This window comes from Amblyraja radiata, chromosome 16 (assembly GCF_010909765.2).
Source record: "Amblyraja radiata isolate CabotCenter1 chromosome 16, sAmbRad1.1.pri, whole genome shotgun sequence".
Taxonomy (NCBI): domain Eukaryota; kingdom Metazoa; phylum Chordata; class Chondrichthyes; order Rajiformes; family Rajidae; genus Amblyraja; species Amblyraja radiata.
This window is the reverse complement of record NC_045971.1, coordinates 51,123,385-51,149,097: the sequence shown is the minus strand read 5'-3', so window position 1 is coordinate 51,149,097 and position 25,713 is coordinate 51,123,385. Positions and strand designations below refer to the sequence as shown.

Here is a 25,713-nt window from a genome sequence, read left to right as displayed (position 1 = left end):
GACCGACCGGACGTTGAATAATGGCGCCAATCATGGTAACGCTTGCATGTGGAATATACGCAAAATAAATTTCACTGTGCAGTTGCCTTCATGACAAATAAAGCACTATTGACTATTAGATAGGGTATAGCCAAGGGTACACGAGTATTTTCCAGCTATGGCTGCCTTTTTCTTAGTTACATCAACAGTACTTGTTCCAGTCATACACTGGCACCATCCCCCAACACTTCCTCTGATACATTGATGATTGCACCGAGGCTACTTCCTGCACTTGTGAACATCCCCTTAGAAAATAACATTATGAAAGTGATGTTATAGAAAAGACATTACAAATTATCACGAATTAATAAATGGGAATACATATGTAAATCCTCTGGAGAATATAAACAAACCGTTCTTGATTTTGCGACATATATATTTTTTGGACGAATTCCCCATTGATAAGTATGTTGCTTGCTGGGAATATATATATCAATATCCAATTCAGACTTCTTGATAGGAGGAGCATCAGTCAGATACGTGGCCATTGCTTGAAGCGCAACCATCGTTGCCTGGAAAGCAAAGTGTTCTTGTTGAATATATTTGCTGAAATTTCAGACTAAAAATGCATGTTCACTAAACTTGCGTGGATTAGCAATATATCGAGATAGAGACTTACTGCATGGAAAAAGCCCTTCAGCCCAATGTGTTAATGTCGACCATGATACTAGGTATGTTACAAAACTTACCTTCAACGGCGCTGCAATTCTGCCACTGGCCGTGTGCGCGACTTTCGCGCGTTTGAGGGAGGGGTGGGGGTGTTAAAACTGGGTTTTTTCCCGACCTGGTCCTGAATTATATTTGTTTGGAGTGCAAGATTTTGCTAAAGAATCGTTCCTACGGCCGTTCTGTGGGTTTTAAATAAAAATTCACCTGACAAGTTAATCGCTGGAATTATTTAAAAAGCAGCTTCTGAAGCCGTCAATGCCGACAACTGGGACGGATTTTATGGAGGACCAGGTAAAAGAAAGTAGTTTATTTTTATGTATAAAAGTGTTTCTTAAGATGTATTGAATTCACATTTTAAGTTGCGAAACTGTGATCCCTCCCCCCCCGAAGAACCGGCAGTGTATTTGCTGCAGATATGGGGGTATAAATTCACGCCAACCTCATCGTTCTGAATGGTCCCGTTCCAGAAAATCCCACTCCCAAGCAGATTTAAATGCTCATTAATTTACAGGTATTAAACATTAAATTCCTTACATTTGGCCTATAACCCCATGACAATGAGATTTAAAAATTATGTTATATTCTGAATTCTTGCGTGAATGTTATTTGGACACTCAGGCTATTTAAAAATGTTAATCTATTCTTAAGAAATGGATAGATGTTTAGATCTGGTAATTGAATTTTGTAATTAGCTACAATTAGGTCACTAACTAATTATATGCTTTAATTTCAAGTCATCTAAGTAAGATTGTTTCATATTTGTTTCAGAATGCTTCAATCTATAATAACTGAAAATTTATTTCAGTTCACTTAAATTTTAAGAAAGTTATCGGCCTTTAAATGTTCTCGATCACAGCTTTTGTGTTAAGTCAATGAAAATGCAATAGGGAACAAGATGCCAATTTCCGAGTATGAAAATGGCCATAATTTTTTTAATACTGAAGATTTGAAAGTGAATTATGTGTCAAATTAAACTTCTTTTTATGCTTTATCTGATGGGATAAATTAAAAATTTGATTTTTTAAATCTCAAAATTTTGTAACATTGCTATAATACTCCATCATAAAGTCCAATTTGCCTGCTTTTGGACCATATACCCCTATACAAGTGCTGTCCATTTCAATGCTGTTATTGTACATACCGCAATTACTTCTTCTGGCAGCTTGTTCCATTTACCCACTACTGAGAGTAAACATATTGCTCCTCAGGTGTGTATTGAGGTTTGCCTCGATCAACTTAAACGTATGTCCTCTTGGGTATAAATAATCTGTCAATTCACTCTATCTATTCCAATACTGATTTTATACGCATCTAAGATTATCACCAATAAAACTAATGAGTTTTGAGTTTCCACCAAAACACACAAACGAATGAGAGGTTTTGATAAATGTTCCAGAAAGGGTGTTCCAAATTGGGAAAGACTCAAATTCAAATTTTACAAAAATGATGAGTACAAATCTGGGACCTCAAAAGTAATTATGTTATACTTACTTTGAACTTTGACACATCTCAGATATTCAGGCATTGTTATATAGACACTGCTAAGTACAGTAAATTTCCAATAAATTGTTATTCTACTATTTGGAAATCACGCTGGGGGTGTCTGGCTCACGGGGTAATATTTCCTATGCTCCACGTCCACTCACTGGGGCTCGGAATCTGTTCATTCATCGAGCCTGGGTTCCTGCAATTCCCTTGAAACTTATTAGCTTCTATTTCACACACCCTCTTCAAACTTCAGGTTCACTGGAAAATGTGTTATTCAACTACTGTTTAACATTAGTGTATTAAAGGTACGCTGGAATGAAGTCCAAAGTGCAGAAAATATGCTCATCCACCCATCAAAGTCAAATGTATGCTGCATTGAGGGAGTTTTACTATGTTTCTCTAAGAAGCCCAAAAGATGTGTCAAAATGCATTTTAAACAGATGTATTCCTTTTGCAATTGTTAATTTCTTGTTTGTCTGGTTAGGTGCACATTGTACATGAGAGGTCCAGTCAACTACTATATTGATGATGTGAAAAATACATTAAGTATGCAGTTGTTCTACCTGAGTAGAGCTGAAGTCTCCTCCATATTCACTCCGTTTTGACAGCCATCTCACTAATTTACCAGCTTCGTCATACTGCATCTGCTGCAAGAGGAATAAAAGTGCATATCCCGTGGCTTCAATGGTATATAGAGAGTTAGCATCTCCGCCTACTGGCCAGTGTGATTGATCTAAAATGATGCCAGAGAAAAATAGTAATTAGTGAAAAATGTGCCAATTAACTGCAGCATCTATTTCAAAGCAGATATCCCAGTTCCTCGTAGAAACTAGGAAATGCACATGCTGGTTTATTAAAAAGGCATAAAATGCTGGAGTTACTCAGCAGGTTAGGCAACCTCTCTGAAGAGAATGGATTGGTGATATCTTGGATTGGGACCATTCAGACTGATTGTAAGGAGTATCTGGAAGAGAGGGAGGGAGAGGACAAAGCCGGGCAGGTAATAGGGTAAAAGACACACAATGCTGAATGCTGTAACTCAGTGAGAGAGGCAGCATCTCTGGAGAGAAAAATAGGTTACATTTCGGGTCGAGACCCTTCAGATAGGGTGATAGGGTAATACAGGTGAGGAGATTTTTTTGATAGGCAGATTATTGGAAAGGGCTAGAGAAAAGACAATGTGTGAGACATAAGGATTGAAACGCTGTGAATTGTGATGCCAGAGGAAGGAATGTAGGTTGAAGAGGGGGAAATGAGAAATAAATGCAAGACAAAGTGGGACATTGGAGGGTATATGGTGGAAGAAGGAAGAGGATTGGGGTTATGTAGTTACCCAACATTGGAAATTTCAATGTTCACACTGGGTCTGAGTGGTTTGGGTTAGAAAGGCCGAGTGAACTAAGAGGTTGCGGAGAGAGCGGTCTCTGCAGAAGGCAGAAAGGGGTGGATACGGGAAAATATGATTAGTGGTGGGATCACATTAGAAGTGATGGAAATATCAGAGGATAATGTGTTGGATGCGGAGGGTCGTGGGGTTAGAGGCAAGAACCAGGGGGTACTCTACCGTTGTTCTGTCTGGGGGTGGGGGAAAGAATGAGAGCAGAATTACGGGACACAGAGGAGACGAGGGTAAGGATTCCATCTATGACAGAAGGGGAGGGGGCACATTTATTAAATAAGGGCATCTCGGATGTCCTAGAGTTGGGGCACAAGAACTAATCAGACTTACCTGGTGAAGCAAATTTCATCACAATTTTCTTCTTGTCCACACCTTTCAGTGAAAGGGCATAAGCTGAAAGTACTGCACCGTAGGATCCCTGAAGGCCATCTATGTGCCTCTCCAGGTAATATACTGCTTTCTTGATAGTGTTATCATAACTCTAAAATGATATTTGCATTAAATAGCTCTGGACATATACTTATCCCAATCCCGCATTTAACCACAGAATCTACAGGTCAGCTCTCTCCACTTGATTTCGCACCTTGACGCACTGTCCAATTCCACCCATATGTCCAAACTTGAACTTTAGAGAATTAACATGATCCCGTTAGCGAATTCAGACTTAGTCTTAGATGTTAATGGGACAATCTGTTATTTGTGCATATTTGTTGATGGAACTAAATTTGAGTTTTGCCACAAAACAAAATAGAAATCCAAATGTAATCTGAAGTAACCAAGTCTCCCAAACGCAATTGAACTGTCTTTCACAGCTCATCATTTTGCAACTTTGATTTGCTGGCATGCAATGATTAACTTAATACTGGATTTGGTCTTATTAATTGAGGGAAAATCTTGACCAACACATTTCTGCCCCTCTGAAATAATTAATCCACAAGATACCTTACATTGTAAAATGAAAATGATTTACCGTAACATGTTGTGAACAAACACGTTGAGCTTCCATTATTGCAATCAGCACAAATGCAGTTAACGGTGCATGGGTGGTTTCCTTTCCAAGTCCTCCCTTAAGTAAATGAATACACATGAAAAATACTCATGATTTAAACAATGTCTGAAATATGTCAAATAACAAATTTAATTAAACCGGTGATTTAACTGTGTTCAACAATCAATGGCCAAAATAAATCTAATGGAAAACTGTCAATTGTCCCGTCAATGTCTGTTGTTGATGATGATTTTTGCAATTAATGAAACAACAAACTGCAAAATGGCTAATAGCATTCAATTTACATTCAATTTTGGATGTACATTAACGGTTCTCCTTGTGAATGAATAACAGGAATAAATTGCCTTTGATGCTGAAGACTTTCCTTTGTATTTCATCAAACCTTTAATTTTGAATGTCTTTCAAAGTTTGTTTACTTTTTTTAAAATCTTTTTTAAATGTCTTCATGTTGAACCACCTCCTCAATCCCATGTTCTCCCTCTCCTATCTATTCCGTTGTCTTTACAAATGCTTATATTCGTGCACTTCTCAGAACCCTATTCCCCAAATCCCATCTCTTCTAAAATCTCTCCATATTCCTCTCTCTATTTCCAAACTTCACCTACACATTCTTCACAAGATGTACTTCAGTTCTGCACATATATGCGTTAAATTGCTTCTTATTTTAAATGCTTATGTTAATCAAAAAACAAGTGTAAGTTCAATGCAAAATTTCGATATTCAATCCTTCAAATATTGAAATTTCTAATTTGCAAACCACACTTAAATTAAATTCTCACTATATCTGAACTCTAAGATGGTCACTTCATTAGCTCAAATTGTATTTCATGCATTCATGAGAAGTGGGTGAGTCTGGAATGATCTACATTAATTGCCTATTTTGATTGTCCTCAACCGAGTGTCTGGTTGAGTAGTTGAAACTCAATCACATTGTTGTGGGACTGAAATCACCTATAGTACATAGGGGGAAGCACATTTTTTTATCCTAGGAGGACCAGATATGTTTATAACCATGGTCACCATTGTGTAATTAGCTTTTTATTTTATGTAATTAAATCAAATTGAAAAAAATGCGATCTGATCACAAAAAAGATGGGTTGGCAATTTACAGCCATCCAGCGTGCTAATGTTTTCTGGGGAAGAAAGAATAGCCTCTACCATCTGCCCCAAATGTATCCCCAGATTATAGTGATGTGCACAACTCATACCCTCTGAAATGGGCCAGTACCTCATTTGGTTCAAGAGTTAAGGACCTGTCCCACTCGGGCGTCATTTGTGTGTCACGCAGGTGGCGCGTGAGGATTTTGCCTACGTCACCGCATCTCACCACGCGCGCGTATTGCACGCCATGCATGCGTAATACACGCGTCGTGACACGTAAATGATGTCGCGTAAATGACGCGCAAATAACGCCCAAGTGGGAGAGGCCCTTTATTAACACTTGTCAACAAAGACAGGTGACCTGGGGCTGTCTGCTTTCTGTGAACAAAAGAAAGGAAAACTGTCCCACGTCAACGAATTTCCAAAGCCTTGCTGTTAGGATTATCCTCTGATTGTGTTGTACTATATGATAATTACATTTTTCTATGCAGCCAAAACACATGTTACTTACCATAATTCTTTGGTCATGTACTGGATAGTCTTCCGCAAAGTGACCATCAGGTTTCTGTTTTTTTAATATTAGCCACTTCACAGCTCCACACAGTACATTTCGGTCAATTGTGATCATGTTATGTGCCATCGCAAACACCTTAACCACATAGGCAGTCAACCTTCATTTAGAGAAACGCAACATACATTCATTCATTTAAAAAACACCCAGGGTAGAAATTAATCTTTCATACACCCTCACAAAAGATCTTCTACCTATGTGTTTTGAAATTTTACGCCAGTAGTGGAACATAATCTGTTACTGTATTGCCTGTCTTTCCCAGGCACTATTAGACCCAATTAGAGCAAGGACGATAGATATTCTGAAATTAAACATTTAAAAAAATAATCAAATGAAAGAAACCTTACCCACTGAGACCTTATAAAAACTATTGTGATTGTAAATTCATTTGCGCTACCCTGTACCATTAGGCAACTGACTGTTATTTTCAATGGACTGTTATTTCCATACTTTTATCCAAATGGGAATAGTTCACTATAGTGAATACATATTTCTAAAACAATTCACAGAGCCATGGATTTGTACAGCATGGAAGCAGAGACTTCAGACCAACTCATCCAAGCCAGAGAAGAGATCTGACTGAGCTAGCCACATTTATCTAAATCTTGACATTATCCCTCCAAAGCTATCCTTTTCAAGTATCTGTCCAAATTACTTTTAAATGTCATAATTGCATCCGTCCCTGCAACTTCGTTTGGCAGCTCATTCCATATATGCACCACCCTCACTATGAAGAGGTTGTCTCACAGATTCCTTATAAATCTTTCCACTTAAATCGAGTTTTAGAATCCTTCACCTTGGCTCAAAAGCATTGGCTGATCATCTTATTTATGCCCTCATGATTTATATGCTTCCATAAGCCCATTCCTTGGTCTCCTAGATTCCTTTAAAAAAAATGACCCAGCAAATGAGGCCTTTTCTTATAACGAAACCGTCCAAACTCATTAACATCCTCATAAATAATTGTAAACCCTTTCCGGTTTAATAACATCCTTCATTCTCCTAACATGGCCTCACTAATTTTGAACAGTTATAATATGGTTTTCCAACATATGCACGCCGTGCCCTGACCGATTGAGGAAAACTTGTTGAATCTTTTTCTTTGCCACCGTCTACCTATGTGGCCACTTTCAGGGAACAATGCCCTGTGCACCGCAGTCTCTGTTCTGTAACACTCCCCAGTCCCATGCTGTTTACTGCCCTGGTTGTCTTGCTAAAATGCAACACCTCATATTTAACTGAGTTAACTACATCTGACATTCCTCTGTCCATTGACCCAGTTGATAAAGTCCCATTGTAATCAGAGATAACTTTCACTGTTCACTTTTTCCTATTCGAAATATATAAATATAAATACAAATAAATATAAATAATATTAATAATTAGTAAAAACAAAACCGAAAGTAAGCATGCAGGTACAGCAGGCTGTGAATAAAACAAATGGTATGATGGCCTTCATGGCAAGAGGATTTGAGCAGAGGAGCAAGAATTTACTATTCCAGTTGTACAGGGCCCTGGTGAGACCACACTTGGATAATTGTGAGCTGTTTTGGTCTCCGAATTTGAGGAAGTACATTCTTGCTATTGAAGGAGTGCAGCGTAGGTTCTCCAGGTTAATTCCCGGGATGGCGGGACTGACATATGATGAAAGAATGGATCGACTGGGCTTGTAGTCACTGAAATTTAGAAGGATGAGAGGGGTCTTGTAGATCATATAAAATTATTTTGGGATTGGACAGGCTAGATGCAGGAAAAATGTTCCCGATGTTGGGGGGAATCCAGAACCAGCGGGCCATAGTGTAAGAATAAAGGGTAGGCCCTTTAGGACTGAGATGAGGAAAAATGTTTTCACCCAGAGAGTTGTGATGTGGAATTCTCTGCCACAGAAAGCCGTGGAGACCAATTTACTGGACGTGTTCAAGAGAGAGATAAATTTAGCTCTTAGGGCTAATGGAATCAAGGGATGTGGGGGGGAAAGCAGGAACAAAGGACTGATTTTGGATGCTCAGCCATGATCATATTGAATGGTGGTGCTGAATCTAAACTACTGAGTCAATATGACTACCAAGTTAAAATCAGCCTGCCATGAGGAACGTTATCAAATGGACCAGGGGGCCACAGTTTAAGAATAAGGGTAGGCCCTTTAGGACTGAGATGAGGAAACCCTTTTTCACCCAGAGAGTTGTGAATCTGTGGAATTCTCTGCCACAGTAAGCAGTGGAGACCAATTTACTGGATGTGTTCAAGAGAGAGTTAATTTCAGCTCTTAGGGCTAATGGAATCAAGGGATATGCGGAAAAGGCAGGAACAGTGTACAGATTTTGGATTTTCAAAGCATATTGAATGGCGGTGCTGAATCTAAACTACTGAGTCACTATGGCTACCAAGTCAAAACCAGCCTGCCATGAGGAACCTTATCAAATGGCTGACTAAAATATGCATAGACAATATTCACTGCTCTACCCTCAATCACCATCACCTCCGCAAAATCTTAATCAATTTGACCAATTTGACAAATTAGCTGACTAATTTTCTTTCAAATGCAAATTCACCAATGTATTTCACAAAATATCCCTCTGAAAATGCAGCTTGTAATGTACCATGTACTGGATGGAGAATCTTCGTAAACGGCGAAAGAATAATCATCCTTGCGATATTTTAGTTGTGTGATATAACCTGAGTGAAGAAAAGAAAACAATAAAAAGCAAAATTCTATGAATTCTAGAGTATCCATACAGAGGAACAAAATATTGGGAGAAAACAAAGAAATTCGAAAATGCACATGCATTTCTCAGCACTGAGCTTATGAAAATATATATTTTTTACTAAAGCCACATTAAAGATGCATTCATGTTGAGTTGCACTAGTGTGAAATTCCAAATTAGCTTTTATGGTGCTACCGGATCTTTGCAATAAAGATAGACAAAAAAGCTGGAGAAACTCAGCGGGTGAGGCAGCATCTATGGAGCGAAAGAATAGGTGACGTTTCTTGTCGAGACCCTTCTTCAGACTGATGTCGAGGGAGGGATCCGGTAAAAAGAAAGGAAGAGGCGGAGACAGTAGGCTGTGGTAGAGCTGGGAAGGGTTCAATGTTCATACCGCTGGGGTTTAAAACTACCCAAGCGAAATTTGAGGTGCTGTTCCTCCAATTTACTGTGGACCTCACTCTGGCCATGGAAGAGGCCCAGGACTGAAAGGTCAGATTCATAATGGGAGGAGGAGTTGAAGTGCTGAGCAACCGGGAGATCAGGTTGTTTATTGCGAAGCCTCCTCCATGGCCAGAGTGTGAGGCCCACCGCAAACAACATCTTCACATTTGGCTGTAGTTGGCTGTTCTGTACTTTCCATCAGAATCTCGATAACATCAATCACTCTCAACTTCTCCACATTCCATATACTGTAGCTCACGTTCAAAATATTAGCTATCTTCATTTGAACGCTGTCCTATATACTTCACTCTTAATACTGATTTCCCGCTGCTGAAACTGCAACATATCAGCTGATCATCCATGCAATGTTTGTATACACCGATTTTACTGTCCAATCTGTCAAGTAAAGAAAGTACAGCTCCCAAAGAAGCATCTTATATTGAAGGTAAAACTGAACAACTCAGCAAGTATCACAATGTTCTGATAGTCATACTGCAAAGCACCCACATTTTCAAATTTGTAATTCCATTCTTATATTCACCAATTACAACTAAAGACCTTGACTAAAGACCATTTATAGTGACCATAACTTTGTAATTGTCATGGTCCTACAGACCCATTTTCAATTTGGTAAACATGCCATTACTCTTCGGGGTTGCTTTAATTGCCTATGACACTCCAGCCTGTGCAGCACTCCTCCAAGGTTACTGTCTACAGATGTTTAAGGAGGAACTGCAGATGCTGGAAAATCGAATATAATGTACTCGCATAAAGTAGAGGAAGAAGATATATTAATTATTTATTTGGACGCAGAGAAAGCATTTGATCAGGTAGAGTGGCAATACTTATATAAAGTACTGCAAAAATTTAATATTGGAGAGATTATTATAACATGGGTAAAATTATTGTATGATAAACCGATGGCAAGAATTTTAACTAATAACATGTTATCTCAAAAATTTAAACTATCAAGAGGTAATAGGTAGGGATGTGCGTTATCACCCCTGTTATTTGCCCTTGTGATAGAACCTCTGGCTGAAATAAGAAGAATTCATCCAAATATTCAGTGCTATAATACTAGGGACTCAAAGAATAAAATCTCATTATATGCAGATAAAATGTAATATATAAAAGATATACTTTTATATATTACAAAGTCACAAACGAGCATACCAAATTTATTAATAGAGGAATTCGGGTCTTTTTCTGGATATAGAATAAACTGGAATAAAAGTGAAATTATGACATTAAAACCTCAAGAACCTACACACTCTCCTCCCCCTCTCCTCCTCCTCCCTCCCTCTCCTCCTCCCCCCCACTCCTCCTCCCCCACTCTCCTCCTCCCCCCCCTCTCCTCCTCCCCCCTCTGCTCCTCCCCCCCTCTCCTCCCCCCTCTCCTCCTCCCCCCTCCTCCTCCCCCCACCGTCCCTCCCCTAAACCCCCCTCCCCTCCACACACCCCTACCCCCTCCCGGCTCCCCACCTCTCCCCCGCCCCCATCAGCACTCCATCTCCCCCCCCCTCTCTCCTCCCCCTCTCTCCTCCACCCTCTCTCCTCCCCCCTCTCTCCTCCCCCCCCTCTCTCTCTCTCTCTCTCTCTCCCCCTTCCTCCCGTCCATTAGCGTGAGTGCGGGAGGGGGGGGGGTAGTTAGTGTGTGATGCAGCATGCCGCCTCCCCCCCACAACCGCACGTTGGGGGAACAGACCCAACGGGTCTGCACTTGGTCTAGTTTGTGATACATGTCTATCCCAAAACGCAACTATAACACACTCCTTAGTTTTCCTGCATAAAACGTTATAGATTTTGGAGTGATATGTATGAAATATTTACAAAATTATTCAAGATAAGAATGGAACCTAATACTGAAATGATTATATTTGGTGTAATGGAAGATGGGAATAAATTGAACACATCTCAACATTTATTTTTTAACTATGGTTTAACTATGGTTCAATAAGGTCCAGGAGTGAGTGAGGGCAGTGCTGGAGGAGGAGAGGTCTACCAGAGCAGTTGGATTGAGGGAGCAGGGGGCCTGGACAAGGTGGGAGCAGGCCATGGACCGAAAAGTCACATGGACTGAGCTCTGGCAGGCTGAACCACAGCGCATCAAGTTCCTTGTCCAGGCAGTGTATGATGTCCTGCCCAGCCCATCGAATCTCTTCATCTGGGGCAAAGTTGAATCTCCAGATTGCCCGCAATGCTCAGGCAAGGGGACGTTGGAACACATCCTGAGCAATCTCAGAGGCGACCAAAAACATCGTCTTGTTGGAACTGACTGTGCCGTGGGAGGACCTTCTGGATGAAGCCCACGAGAGAAAGATGGCCAAGTATGATGAGCTGGTCATAGACTGCCGCAAGCAGGGCTGGAAGGCAAGGTGTATGCCCATCGAGATTGGCTGCAGAGGTTTTGCAGGGCAATCGCTTGAGTGCACTGGGCATAAACGGAGTGGCAAGGAGAAAGACAATCAAGAACACCAAGAGGCAACGGAGAAGGCCTCGAGATGGCTCTGGATCAGGAGAGGAGGTCCATGGGGAGGAGCGAATGCCACCTGAACACAAGTCGTGGTCTGATCAACCACGGCTGGGTCGCCTTGGTGAGGGTGTCTGATGTTGAAAGACCCGAAACACCGTTTTTATTTGTGATAAATGTCTATCTCAAAACGCAACTCTAACGCATTTCTTAGTTTCCTGCATAAAACCTTATAGATTTTGGAGTGATATTTTCGAAATATTTACCAAATTATTCAATATAGGAATGGAACCTAATACTGAAATGATTATATTTCGAATAATGGAAGATGGGAATAAATTGAACACATCTCAAAATTTATTTTTTAACTATGGTTTAATAATCGCAAAAAAATTAATACTTAAATTTTGGAAAAATACATCAATACCAACGCTTAAAATGTGGATTGCAAGTATGTTGGACACCGCACATCTTGAGGAAATGCGATTACTCCTAATGGATAAATCAGACCAATCATTCTCCATTTGTCGTCTTTTTGGAATCATATGGTGCAACACAATTGTAGAAACTAACTGTTTCAGGACTGGACGAGGGTTGGTCAAGATTATAAACAATGATCTCCTTACCTTTTTTTATGTCTTATTCTCTTTTTTCTATTTTCTTTTTCTCAACTTTCTTCACTCATTTGTCTTTTTTCTGTTTCTTCACACACTATATATCCTACGCCTTTCTATCCTTTACTATCTAATTTCTTTATCTTATTCTCATCTTTCTTTAATATAACAAAAAAAATATGAAGGTGTACATAAAATGTATTATGAAAATATATATTAGGCACTTTGGTACCATATGATTGCACTTACGTCTAATAAAATAAAATATTAAAAAAAATAAAAGCAAATCGAAGGTAGACAAAAATGTTGGAGAAACTCAGCGCTTGAGAGAATCTATGGAGCGAAGGAAATAGGCAAAGTTTCGTGGCAAAACCCTTCTTCAGACTGATGTGAGGGTTGGGGGGGGGAGAATAAAGGAAGAGGTGGAGCCAGAGGGCTGAGGGAGAGCTGAGAAGGGGAGGAGACAGTAAGGACTACCTGAAATTAGAGAAGTCAATGTTCATACCGCTGGGGTGCAAAGTGCCCAAGCGAAATATGAGATGCTGCTCCTCCAATTTACAGTGGTCCTCACTCTGGCCATGGAGGAGGCCCAGGACAGAAAGGTCAGATTCGGAATGGAAGGGGGAGTTGAAGCGCTGAGCCACCGGGAGATCAGGTTAGTTATTGCGAATCAAGCTGAGATATTTGGCGAAGCGATCGCCAAGCCAACGCTTGGTCTCACCGATGTAGAGCAGCTGACATCTAGACCAGCGGATGCAATAGATGAGGTTGGAGGAGGTGCAGGTGAACCTCTGCAGCACCTGTAAAGACTGCTTGGGTCCTTGAATGGAGTCGAGGGGGGAGGTGAAGCGACAAATAGCATTTCTTGCGGTTGCAAGGGAAAGTGCCAGGAGAGGGGGTAGTACAGGTGGGGAGGGAAGAATTGACCAGGGAGTTCCGGATCGGTCTTTGCGGAAAGCAGACGGGAGGAGATGGGAAGTTGTGGCAAGTGGTGGGGTCACGTTGGAGGTGGCAAAAATGACGGAGGATTATTTGTTGTACGTGACGGCTGGTAGGGTGGAAGGTGAGGACAAGGGGGACTTTGCCCTTGTTACGGGTGGGGGGGGGATGGGGAGAGAGAGTAGAGTCACAGGGTACAGAAGAGATCCTGGTGAGAGCCTCATCTATGGTAGAAGAGGGTAACCCCCGTTTCCTGAGGACACCTCCGATGCCCTGGTGCGGAACACCTCATCCTGGGTGCAGATGCGGCGAAGACGGAGGAATTGGGAGTACGGGATGGAGTCCTTACAGGAAGCAGGGTGGGAAGAAGTGTAGTCCAGATGGCCATGGTAGTCAGGTTTTATAGTGGATGTCGGCAAGGAGTCTATCACCTGCGATGGAGATAGTGAGGTCAAGAAATGGTAGAGAAATATCGGAAATGGTCCATGTGTATTTGAGTACCGGATTGAAGTTAGTGGCGAAATGGATGACGTTAGTGAGTTGTGTGCGGGTGCAGGAGGTAGCACCAATCTAGTCGTTGATGTAGCGGAGGTAGAGTTCGGGGATAGGGCCACGGTACGTCTCGAACAAAGAATGTTCGACGTACCCTACAAAGAGGCAAGCATAGGTAGGGCCCATGCGCGTGCCCATAGCTACGCCTTGGGAGGAAATGGGAGGTCAAATGAAAAGTAATTGAGAGTAAGGACCAGCTCCGCTAGGCGGAGTCGAGTATCAGTAAACGTGGATTGGTTGGCTCTGCGGTCGAGGAAGACACGGAGGGCTTTGAGACCCTCCTGGTGGGGGATGGCTGTGTAGATTCACTGGACATCCATGGTGAAGATGAAGGAATGGGGGCCTAGAAAACTGAAGTCCTTGATTCAACGAAGAGCATGTGAGGTGCTTTCAACGGATGCTGCCTGACCTGATTGAGCTCCTGCAACCTGTGCTTTATTCTTGTCTAAAAATTTGCATTACGAAAGCAATTGCATCAATGGGAAAAAGCGAGTTTGAGGCAAAAGAGTTTCAGACTCACATTAACAAAGTTATTTTTTTCCTCTGTATGTTCCATGTCTAGGGGGATTTTACTGTATTTGACCAGTCTGCAATATGGGGTTGTACCTGATCCCAAACCTCATCAACCTCCCAGTTCAATTCCATCATTTATTTTAATGTTTAAACATATTTTGGTCTGAGCGTTGAATATACTCCACAACAAAACATCCACATCACCACAATTTCCATTGTTAATAGTAAGATTAAACGAGAACTTGCCAGTTCGAAGTTTGATCTGTATTTTATGAGGAGTAACGTTGAGGGAATACATGAAGAACCCGCCAGTACGCTCGTGTGGCATTCTTCAAAGCAGCGGAGTGAATCACAGATACCTGTAATGACTTAAGCATAGTAAGATTAGAGAAAAGATACCAGTTGTGTTTATGATCAAGGGTGGGAGCGGAGGGCATGTATTCCCTCAACGTTACTCCTCATAAAATACAGATCAAACTTCGAACTGGTAAGTTCTCGTTTAATCTTACTATTTTACTTCGGAGTCACGTGAGTGACTACATGAAGATTTCAAAGCTCTGTGATTCAAGCCGTGGAACGAGTCCATCATCACGTCTGCCTTGGTTTTGGGGAGAATAGTGATAACATATTGAACATCAATATGATGTATATAAATAACCATAAAGTTAATAATAATTGATAGCCCCTGTTTTTGGGGTAAATTATGGTACAGAAACTTAACAATGTTTCTGAAAAATTCCAGTTTCCATTACTGGTTAGTTATAATCTTTAGAATGTTCTTTCCGATGGCCATCCTGCAGTCCTGAGGATTTTATCCATAGGAACCTCCAATTTAAATGCTGCCGACGTTGCTGCAGCCTGGTGGAGTGCGAATTTAACCCAGTTAGTGTTTACACCAACTTTTGTCAATACTATGTTAGCCATTTAGCTAGCCTGGCCTGTTATTCTTTAATGAGGCTGTCTGTCGTTGATGAGAAGTTCCTCTTCTGTGCCACTGATGGCCTGGGTTTGTTCCATGTATATTTGTAGATGTCTCACAACACAGTCAATCATCTGTAGGGTAGGCTCTAAAAAAATGTTATTTTAAGGCCTGCTGACCCCTGTCTGTTTAGTTCCCTAATTCCTGAATATAAAAGTGTAAGTTGCCAGGTGAACTGGTCAAGGTATCCAGCCTTAATTTGGTAGGGACTGAGTCCTTAGTGCCGTGACCTAAGCCATCAGCATGACAGTTTTGTAAAATGTCAAAAACTGTAATGACAGCGCTGTGGCTGGAGCCCAGTTCTTTAACAACGTTAAGACGATGCTGATGTCCCATTTTTGGGAATACCTGGTCTTTGGGGAATTCCCATACAAAGTGTCCCTCATAAGCTGTTGTTCCGTTCTCTTGCCATAGGTAAGTAGATGGGCCACTTCTGGCACAGTTGATGTCACTAATACTAAGCCCCTGTAGGTTAACAAAGCTTCCTAACAGGCTGGATGATGTATTATGGTTGCAACCCATCTCCCATTAGTTTATGTATTTTAGACATTGTCTTTAGGTTGATTGTCTGTGGTCCGCTGTGATCATGTCCATTGCTCTGGCCGTCTGTTTTGGATGGTGCTGCATGGTTCTAATCTCATTCCCAGTACCACCTAGAACCATGGTTGAGTAGGTTTGTCGGGTACTATTAAAACACCAGACGCAGAGTCTCGTAGTATTTCCCTTAGTACCCCCCCCCCCCCCCCGATGAGGTTGCCAAATTGAGTTGGCCAGATTGTTACATGATGTAGATTCCCTTTCACCCATGTGGTTGATATGTGCTACCACAGTAGTGTTGTTAATTTATAATCTAATAACCTGTTTAATATATTCCAGAGCAACATGACTTTAGGCCATGAAAAACACCCAACATTTCCAGGTAGTTATGCCCAGTGTTAATAATAATGATGCTTGCTGTGTATTCCATCTTCCTCCACAGCTGGAGATGGAATTGGTAACACACCATCCTAGTGCATAGTATCCATATGTAGGACCATAGACTGGTTGCTGACAATGATAGGATTGGAGCAATGCCCAATGTTATCTTTCCACCATTTAGTTCCAATATGGCTTCTGTATGGCGTCATCATTCTATCGAAATGATCACCATTAATTTTAAGAGCTCATATTTTGGCACTCTGTAAATCTTTATAATGTAAGGGTCTGAATTATGTGGCTGGAAACCATATGTTGCCAATATTCTTGCTACCAGTCTGATGGATGGTTTATCCTCATGTCAATGATTTTGCTGTATGCCTCTATTAAGGTTGTAACCTCTGTTGGCAAAGTTACTGACATGAGGAACTGAGTTAATGGTGAACCCCAAATAATCCCTTTAGCTTGAAGGCTTTAATTTTGATTTAATTGGATGGATAATGATCCTAGTTTCCAAATAATTGTTAAGTGGCTGTTACCGTTTGTTCAGCCCGTCCTAAGTTTCCACACAATTAGTATGTCATCCAAAGAAGCCATTACCATTGTGTGGCTGGTTGTCATATTTTGTAAATAACCTAGGTGCTAATGTAAACACATTAGGTAGTGCTCTATACTGCTAGAGCTGAGCCATCCAATTAGATAAAAATAACATCCGTGGTCACCTGTTATGGGTACTGAAATTGTAAGCATCCTTTGAATCAATGCTTGCCATTTTCGTTCTTAAACGAATATACTTAACAATAGAAAAGGTTTCTGTACTTAAAACGAATATATCGTTTTATTTAATATTAACTTTTTTTTTTTGGATCTTTTTTATTTATTTATTTATTTATTTAATTTTATAATATATGGTCCCTAGATAAGGGACATATCAGACATTTAAACTGATAAGAACAGATATTATACTTGATCTTAGCCAAAAAGCCGAGATCTGATCTATGATTGATGCGTCAAGCGCCATATCCTATTTTGTTAGGAAGGGAATGCGTAGATAATAATTCTTCCCTTGCAATGCAGCTAAAACACCATCTGTTGCTGATGTCCAGTGTCTGTATCCCATATGACATATTTGGTAATTGGTGATTATGTCTGGATACGAGTAGATCGGCATCTGGTGTTCCATATCGTGTAGAAACATCAGCAAATACTATAGCCCAATATCCATTTGGTGTTCTCCTCCAAATTCCTCTCTCGATATATCAGCTGAACTAGAAGATTATGTGTTGTAAAATTCTATTGTGTATCCCCGGATACTATTTAAGATATGAGTGTCAAAAAGTTATTTATTCGATGTCTTCTCGCACCAACCTCCTGGCTTCCTTCTGGTTTTACTGTTTTCTTCTGGATCCCCGAGGCAGTGTGTTGTGGGTGTACACATCTTCCAGCATAGGGCGATACCTTTGAGGATGATGTTTGGACGTTTAGATGAGCTCCAGTTTGGCTTCATTGTCCAACTCCTTGACCTTCTAGATAGGTCACCCCCAAATAAAAATATTTTGCTAGGAGGTTTCGAGTTTACACAGGCCCGCGTCAATCCCGGTTGGATGTAACCAGATGCATAAATTGATTAGTTTAGTACATTCAGGGATTTACAATCCCCGGTGGCAAGTGACAGCTATGGTGTCAGCTAATGTTTGCCCCTGCAGTAGATAGAAACATATGGTCCATGCTGGCTTCTAACCTGGTTTGTAGATCCTTCCCAGTTAGCTTTACTCACAGCTGTACTGTTGTTCCCCCTGAAACATAGACAGACATTCCCGTGTGACTTCCCAGATGGGAATGGAATTTGTCAGTGAATTTTTGGACAGCTAAATCCTTCAGTCACAACATAAGTATTCCTGTATTTCTATCAGGAAAGGACCTATAATGCACTCTATGTACTTTGTGACTTAGAAAAGGCATCACCTCATTGTTACAACTCTTACATCTGTTTACCTGTCCAGGGTTTGCCCTAGACTTGACCCCAGCACTCTTCTGACAGAAGAGTCTACTGGGGAGAGAGAAGCATGATTATAGCCCTATAGAAATGGTGCTGCTTCCTTCTCCCTGAGTCTGTCTTTTCCTCAACCACTTCCCTGTAATAGTAGAAGTGAAATACAGCCCTGTATAAGGTGCTGCTATGGGACTTACCCACTGGAGGATTTCTTCTTGGACCTGCATCGCTGCAAAACGGTATGTTCTCGCAGGTGCAGGCCCCGCAGTGCCAATGCGATGCAGTGTACACGGTCACTGTGCCGCCTGTATCCCCGTTGGCCTGCGGTGCTCCAAAGCGCGGTGCAGTGCTCGCAGCACTGAGCCGCACGTACTGCCGTTAGCCTGCGGTGCTCCAACGCGGTTCAGTCCCTCGGGGAGCTGGCCGCTCGCAAACCGCAGGTATGGCAGTTTTAACGCGGTGCAATGCTTCCCGCACTGTGCCGCTCCTTCTCTACTTGGGCCTGCGGTGCTCCAACGCGGTGCAGTCCTCTCGGGGAGCTGGCCGCTCGCAGTCGCATGTCTGGTAGTTTTATAAAACGCGGTGCAGTGCTTCCCGCACTGTGCCGCTCCTTCTCCACTTGGGCTTGGGGTGCTCCAACGCGGTCCAGTCCTCTCGGGGAACTGGCCGCTCGCGCCCCAGGCCCAGCGGCTCCAACGCGTACTCAGTGCTCTCGGGCACTGACCGCTTGCCGCTATTTTTAGTGCTGTGGAAAAACCCAGCACCTTCCAGCCCCTGGGACCCATGTAGTTAGTATAGGTCCGTGGAGCTGTTGTCCGAGCCGTCGGAATGATGGCTCCAGAATGCTCCACCGCTGTCGGCGTCCTGCTGGAGCTGAGGTCGGCTCCGGCTCCCGTTTAAGGGAGATAGTGGTGCCCCCGGCCGTTGCTGGCTGCCTGCAGTTCTGCAGACTCTCCCCAGCCAGTTTTCATCAGCCTGCCTGTAAAAAAGGTAAGTCAAGAAACTAAGTTCTCCTACCTTACTTGTTGCAGGTTCAACCCTGCCGTTTGGGAGGAACGTCCTCCCCTCGTAATGACTTGTTCACAATGCGTGTAGCGATAATGACACACGTGCGTACTGGTGGGTTCTTCATGTAGTCACTCACGTGACTCCGAAGTAAAATCAGCAATAAAGATGATTGTTATCATAACGCATAATGTAACCTCTACTATGAACAATGCAAAAGACATTTGGTGGTGATATTTCAATTTTCAAACTTTTCACATAGTATTTCCTTAAAAAATGACAATAATTCACATGAAACAGTTTACATGTAACAGTGATGTTCTGTACCTGTCTGAATGTTCTTCAGTGCAGTTTCTCTGGCATCCACTCCCACCAATGGCCATTCATTTTTTTCGTCTAGATATTTTACAACAATCACCACCGGAGTCATTGATGCCATATTCTGTTCACCACATCCTCTTGGAATTCTGATTAGATTTTTCAGTTTCAATCCATCGATAGTTTTTTCAATAGATTGAGTTAAAAGATCACCTGTTTAATTAAAAAAAATAATTTGAGGATGCTGTCAAATATCCAAGCATATACCCATAACTGGTCAGGTTTCATTGCTGGAGTGCCAACAAAGCTCAAAAGCAATTTCATTTATTTATCCATACGAATTTAAATTATTTAATTCTCTTGGAAACAAATGTTTAATTAATCAACTTGAAAGTCACTGAAACTTTATGCGGTGGGTTATTATGATGGGGTAGGCAATGCCCAATAGGATTCAGAAGTGAACTAGGTAAAGAGCTGAGGAGAAAAATACAATGGTCATGGATAAAAAGACGGGATAGCTAGATTAACTGGAGAGATCTGACAAGGAGGCCGCACCGACACAATGACCCAATAACCTTCATCTCTGCTCTACCATTTGAAATTTCAATAGGCATTTTGTAAAAGTGAAGATACAAAGATCTATTAAGTATTTAGCAAACAATGGGATAATAAACTCATGTTGTTTTTAAATACTTAGCTAACATTTATTAACATTAGGGCAGCACATTAGGGCAGCACAGCGGGTTGAACTGCTACCTCCAGCACCAGAGACCCGGGTTGGATCCTCAAAACATGAAACATATCACTGCTTGTCAGTCATAGAGTTTGCTGAATGGAATCAAAGCCTCCAGTCCAACGTATCCATGCTGAACAAGTTGCCTACCTGAATTAGTCCCATTTGTCTGCATTTTGCCCATATCCCTGTAAACCTTTTCTCACTCTGAACTGCCTATGTGTGTTAAATGTTGTAATGGTGACTGCCTCTACCACTTCTTCTGGCAGCTCATTCTACATACCCATTAAACAAGTTGTGAAAAGGTTGCTCCTTTTGTCTCATCTAAATCTTTTCCCCTCCCACCTTAAACCTATCCCATATTTTTTTTAACTCATCCAACCCATGAAAAAGAGTGTGACCATATATATGTACACACATAAATAAAAGAGTTTCCCTCATGATTTCATACATCAGTATAAAGTCACCACTAAGTTTCCGTCATTAGGGGAAAAAAAGCCCCAGCCTATCATTCTTTTTTTATAACAATCTCTTCAGTCCAGTTAACATCCTTGTGGATCTTTTCTACGACCATTCTTGTTTAATAACATCCTTCCTATAGCAGAGCGAACAGAACTGCACACAATATTCCAAGTGCAGTGTCACCAATATAGTGTACAGTTGTAACATAACATCCCAACCCTTGTACTCCGACCAATGCAAGCAATGTGCCAAATGCCTTCTTTATCACCCTGCTGTCTGTGACTACTTTCAGAAAACAATGTACTTGTACCCTTAATGGCATTGGATCAATAATGAATACACTGGCACACATAGATTGAAGATTCAAGAGAGCTTTTTGTCACGTGCCCAAGATAGGACAATGAAATTCTTGCTTTGCTTCCACACAACAGAATATAGTAGGCATAAACAAGTACAGGACAGAACAGATCAGCTTGACCATATATATGTATACACATAAATAAACAAATAAAGTACAATGGGCTATTAATGATCAGAATTTTGTTTAAGTTGAGTTTAATAGCCTGATGGCTGTGGGGAAGTAGCAATTCCTGAACCTGGATGTTGCAGATTTCAGACTCCTGTAACATCTACCTGAAGGCAGCGGGGAGATGTGTGAGTGGCCAGGATTGTGTGAATCCTTAATGATGCGGGCACCCTTTTTGAGGCAGCAACTGCGATAGATCCCCTCGATGGTAGGGAGGTCAGAGCCGATGATGGACTGGGCAGTGTTTACAACTTTTTGCAGACTTGTCCGCTCCTGGCCGCTCAAGTACAGTGAACAAAAGAGCTTCATTTCTAGAGACAAACAAGAGGGTCTAGAATCATCCCCACAGCTTCCTCTCTCAAAAGATCAAGGAGCAGAATTAGGCCATATGGCCCATCATGTCTACTCCACCATGACTGATCTATCTTTCCCTCGAAACCCCAATCTCCTGCTGTCAGCCCATAACCCCTTACAACCTTACTAATCAAGAATGTCAATCTCTGCCTTAAACATATCCATCGACTCGGCCTCCACAGCAGAGTTAACAATTTCTTCAAAAGCTGAGGGAACGGTGGGGAAGGGAGTTGCTGTGCCATTGCACGCTGCTACACTGGGCCTCAGCTGGCAGGCTCCTTAGATAATGGTCCATTACCACTCGATCCACAACTTCCTCCAAGGTATGCTGGTATAGTTGGAACCTCTTAAGTTGGGCCAGTTCAGCTCAAGAAGGTTTGTTAGGGTGGTTCACCCAGTCATGGAATTATTGTGCCTCAGTCGCAGGAGACCAAGGCAGTGCAGTACATCCATCTTGACAGTATCATAGTCTGCAGCCAGTGCACAGAGTAGCAAAAAAAAGCAGCTTGCTGGGCCTCACCACTCAGGTATGGAGGCAAGATGTGCACCCAACTCTGACACTCCCATCCTTGTCTCCCAGCAGTCAGTTAAAACGTGTAATAAATTGCTACCACATCATCCTGCTTGATTCGTTTAATGAGAAGCTATAGGTACACTTCCATTTACATCCATGGACTGTGTGAAGACCTACTGCACAAGTATTAATCTTAATTTTTGAGGTGCATATCTATTTTGTATACCCAGGAAAATGTATCCACCATTGTGGCTTTTTCACTCCATGCGAAATCATTTTCATTGGTCTACAAGTCAACTACATGACAAATGTTTGGCCAGCACAATGGGAATGAAAGTTTATAAGGTATCCTGACTAGTAAACTAGTGCTTAAAAATCGAATAAAAAAATTGAGAATTAAATGGAAGTCACTGAGAGAAGGAAAACTAAAACAATAAGCTCTTCCAGATCCATATTACAACCAGAATGAAGAGAAAAATGGCAATGCATGCATACATTTAAGATTATTATTTATGGTTATGATTTAACTTCTGAAGGGCAACGGTCTACACGTCCCCTCCTATTTTCAATTTCTGATTGAGTGCTGTTCTTATATTTAAGGTGGAAAGTATAAGTTATACAACTCTGAATGCTCCAACATCACCAACACAGATAAAATCTAAAAATATGTTTTTCTCTTCAGTTTCTGTAGGAATGAGTCTAACCTACCTTGAACGCTGATGGACGTGTACGATTCTGTGCGTGGAACTCTATCTTTTGGCGGTAGGACAGACACATTAAACACTTGCACGTTACCTAGGTTAAAGGAAGAATATATCTATTTATTCAGAAGGTTATCTCAATATATTGCTATACCCTCCTCAGTTCAGACACAATCCAAATTTAAAATATATAGATGTTCGTTCATTATCATTGGATCTAAATCTTGAAATTCCCACCCTAACAACACTTGGAAGTATCTTCATCATCAGTTCCAGGTGACTTACCAAAGGGTCTCATGGGCAGTATGGAATGGACAATAACTACCACCTATGCTGACCATGCCCATATTCTGCAAATTAATTAATTTAAAAAGCTTTGATTCAAAATCCTTTACCCTGGCAAAGTATGGTGAATTTTCAGACGTCTCTACCCTGAGTTGTTGTGGAGGCAAGATCATTTGTAGTATTTAAAGAGGAAGTTGGAATATTTTTGGAAAGTTCAGGGATTGCGGAAACTGGAACTAAAGAAGAGATGAAGAACTGGGGCAGCAATCACGATTAATTGCGGGGTTGTGACCTACCATTGTTCCTATGTTCTTGTATTCCTTCTTATTTTCCTTGATAACTATTTGTTTATGTTTATTCTGTCACTTTTTAAAGGTCATAGTCATGCAGCATGGAAACAGGCCCAGTGGCCCAACTTGTCCAAACCTACCAAGATGCCCCATCTAAGCTAGTCCAACCTGCCTGTATTTGGCACACATTCCTCTCAAATGTTTCTATACATGTACTTATCATTGAGTCTTTTAAATGTCGTTATAGTACCCTGCCTCATCTACCTCCTCCGGCAGCACGCTCCATATAGTTACATCCTCTGTGTTGAAAAGTTGCCCATCAGGTTCCTATTAAATCTTTATTTTCTCCCCTTAAATCACTTTTGTTGCTTTCCTGAGAGTTGCCTAACCCTCCAGTTGTATACAGACTATGCCGAAACATTTGCAGCAATTTCTGTTTCAAACCTAACCCATACCTTACCTTTGGGATCCAACTCGTGGGTTTCCACTGGGAGTTCAGTTTTTACTCCCTCCGGCTGCAGAAAGATAGAATACACATAATGCTCAGATCTGGTTTATTCTAGTGTTAAAATGTTAAAATAATCCTTCTGCACTCCAGGCCACCATCAGTTCAATATCTCTCCAATTTTATAAATGGGAAGTACGCAAAGATCACCCTCTCTTCTGATGACAGACTTCCAACCCAAAACACATCACCTTGGCTACCAAGCACAAGGACAACAGTCACAGGGGAGCCATCATTTCCTGCAGGTTCCACATCATCCCGACTTAGAAATGTATTACCACTCCTTCATCGTCATTGGTTGCAAATATATACTGGCACAGTCAGTGAGTTAACCAGGAACGTTGGCAAACTGCAGGTTTATCCATCTTCCCAATCGCTGTTCCCCAATATCCTGAAAACAAGTTCTCAGGAATACTATCAAATTGTTAATGATCAAACTCGGATAATACAAGTTGTGCTTCAGCAGTTTAGAGCTATTTTCAGAATTTTCACTTAAACTAATCTGTTGCAAACATTAATATTCCTGGATCTTGAAAACACACATATTGTTTAACTTACCAGCACTCGGAGGGGCTTTCTCACTGCATCATTCACAAATACACCCGGAACTGATGCCTTTACTTCAATCATTATTTCCCCAACTGTCAATGGGACAATAACAAAAGGCACCACAACAGTTGACTTCCCAGGAACTTTGACTAGAGCAGTAAATCGTTTATGTGGCGTTGCCCTGCTGCACAAGTTCTCATTGTAAGGAAACTGCACCCGAACCTGGAAGTTAAAGAGCAATTAAATTGCAATAGAAGAAAATGTTAAGAAGAAACTGCTGACCATGCCCATGCTCTGAAAATTATTGAATAAAAAAATCGTTGAATCAAAAATCTCTGCTTCTGACAGAGGATGGTGCTATAATGAAGGACTGTTACATAGTCAAATAAGCCCTCTTTTAGGATGTGGTATGAAATGCAGGTATCACCTACCTTTGCCAAGGATCCCTTACCTTTACTTTGAAAAGCAACACTGTTCAGGGACAATATTTTTGCTTCAACCAACATCACTAAAGCAATTTATCTGACAACTACCATGACCGTATTGAATTTTTGGGAACTTGCTCTTCAATAACAACCTCATTTGCTGCCCACATTTCAATGGAGGCTTGACTTCAAAAATAGGATTTTGGTTGCAAATTACATTGGGTTTCCTGCGAGGTGGCAATGTGAGGAATCTACATGTAATCATACATAGATATATTACATACTAGACCAAGTGGGACCCGTTGGGTCCCAGCATCACACGGGGGGGCTGGTCACCAACGCAATATTCCACCTTCTCCCAATTCCAATATTGTTCGCCAGTGGTGGGGGGGGGGGGGGGCTTTCTGTTGCGCTAGTATGGGTGTTGCGGGTCGAAGGTACTGGTTTCCAGATGGCTAGTATAGACATTGTGGGCCGAATGGATTCTTGTGCTGCCAGCCAACTGTTGCAATGATTTTAAAAGCCAAGCCTAGGCAAACGATTTGGCTGCAGCCAACTGACAACCAAAATTCTATTTGTGAACACAAACTTTTAAAAAGGCGAGGCAAACAGTTGGGCTGCAGCCACCTGACAGCCACAATTCAGT

General features: G+C 41.5%; 1 protein-coding gene and 2 pseudogenes across 1 annotated transcript in view; all 3 read right to left on the bottom strand.

Annotated features, from left to right (window-relative positions):
• The window catches only part of LOC116982309, a 999,615-nt pseudogene that overhangs the window by 189,214 nt on the left and 784,688 nt on the right, over positions 1 to 25,713 (bottom strand).
• The window catches only part of LOC116982210 (complement C3-like), a 146,745-nt gene that overhangs the window by 56,271 nt on the left and 64,761 nt on the right, over positions 1 to 25,713 (bottom strand). The window contains exons 21-30 of the mRNA XM_033035505.1: positions 24,652 to 24,864; positions 24,049 to 24,103; positions 23,021 to 23,107; positions 19,733 to 19,936; positions 8,877 to 8,952; positions 6,217 to 6,376; positions 4,566 to 4,661; positions 3,926 to 4,076; positions 2,760 to 2,929; positions 393 to 551 (exon numbers count right to left, since the gene is read on the bottom strand). Coding sequence (XP_032891396.1) covers positions 393 to 551; positions 2,760 to 2,929; positions 3,926 to 4,076; positions 4,566 to 4,661; positions 6,217 to 6,376; positions 8,877 to 8,952; positions 19,733 to 19,936; positions 23,021 to 23,107; positions 24,049 to 24,103; positions 24,652 to 24,864 — 1,371 coding nt within the window. The remainder of the gene's footprint in view (positions 1 to 392; positions 552 to 2,759; positions 2,930 to 3,925; positions 4,077 to 4,565; positions 4,662 to 6,216; positions 6,377 to 8,876; positions 8,953 to 19,732; positions 19,937 to 23,020; positions 23,108 to 24,048; positions 24,104 to 24,651; positions 24,865 to 25,713) is intronic.
• LOC116982359 lies at positions 17,295 to 17,403 on the bottom strand (annotated as a pseudogene).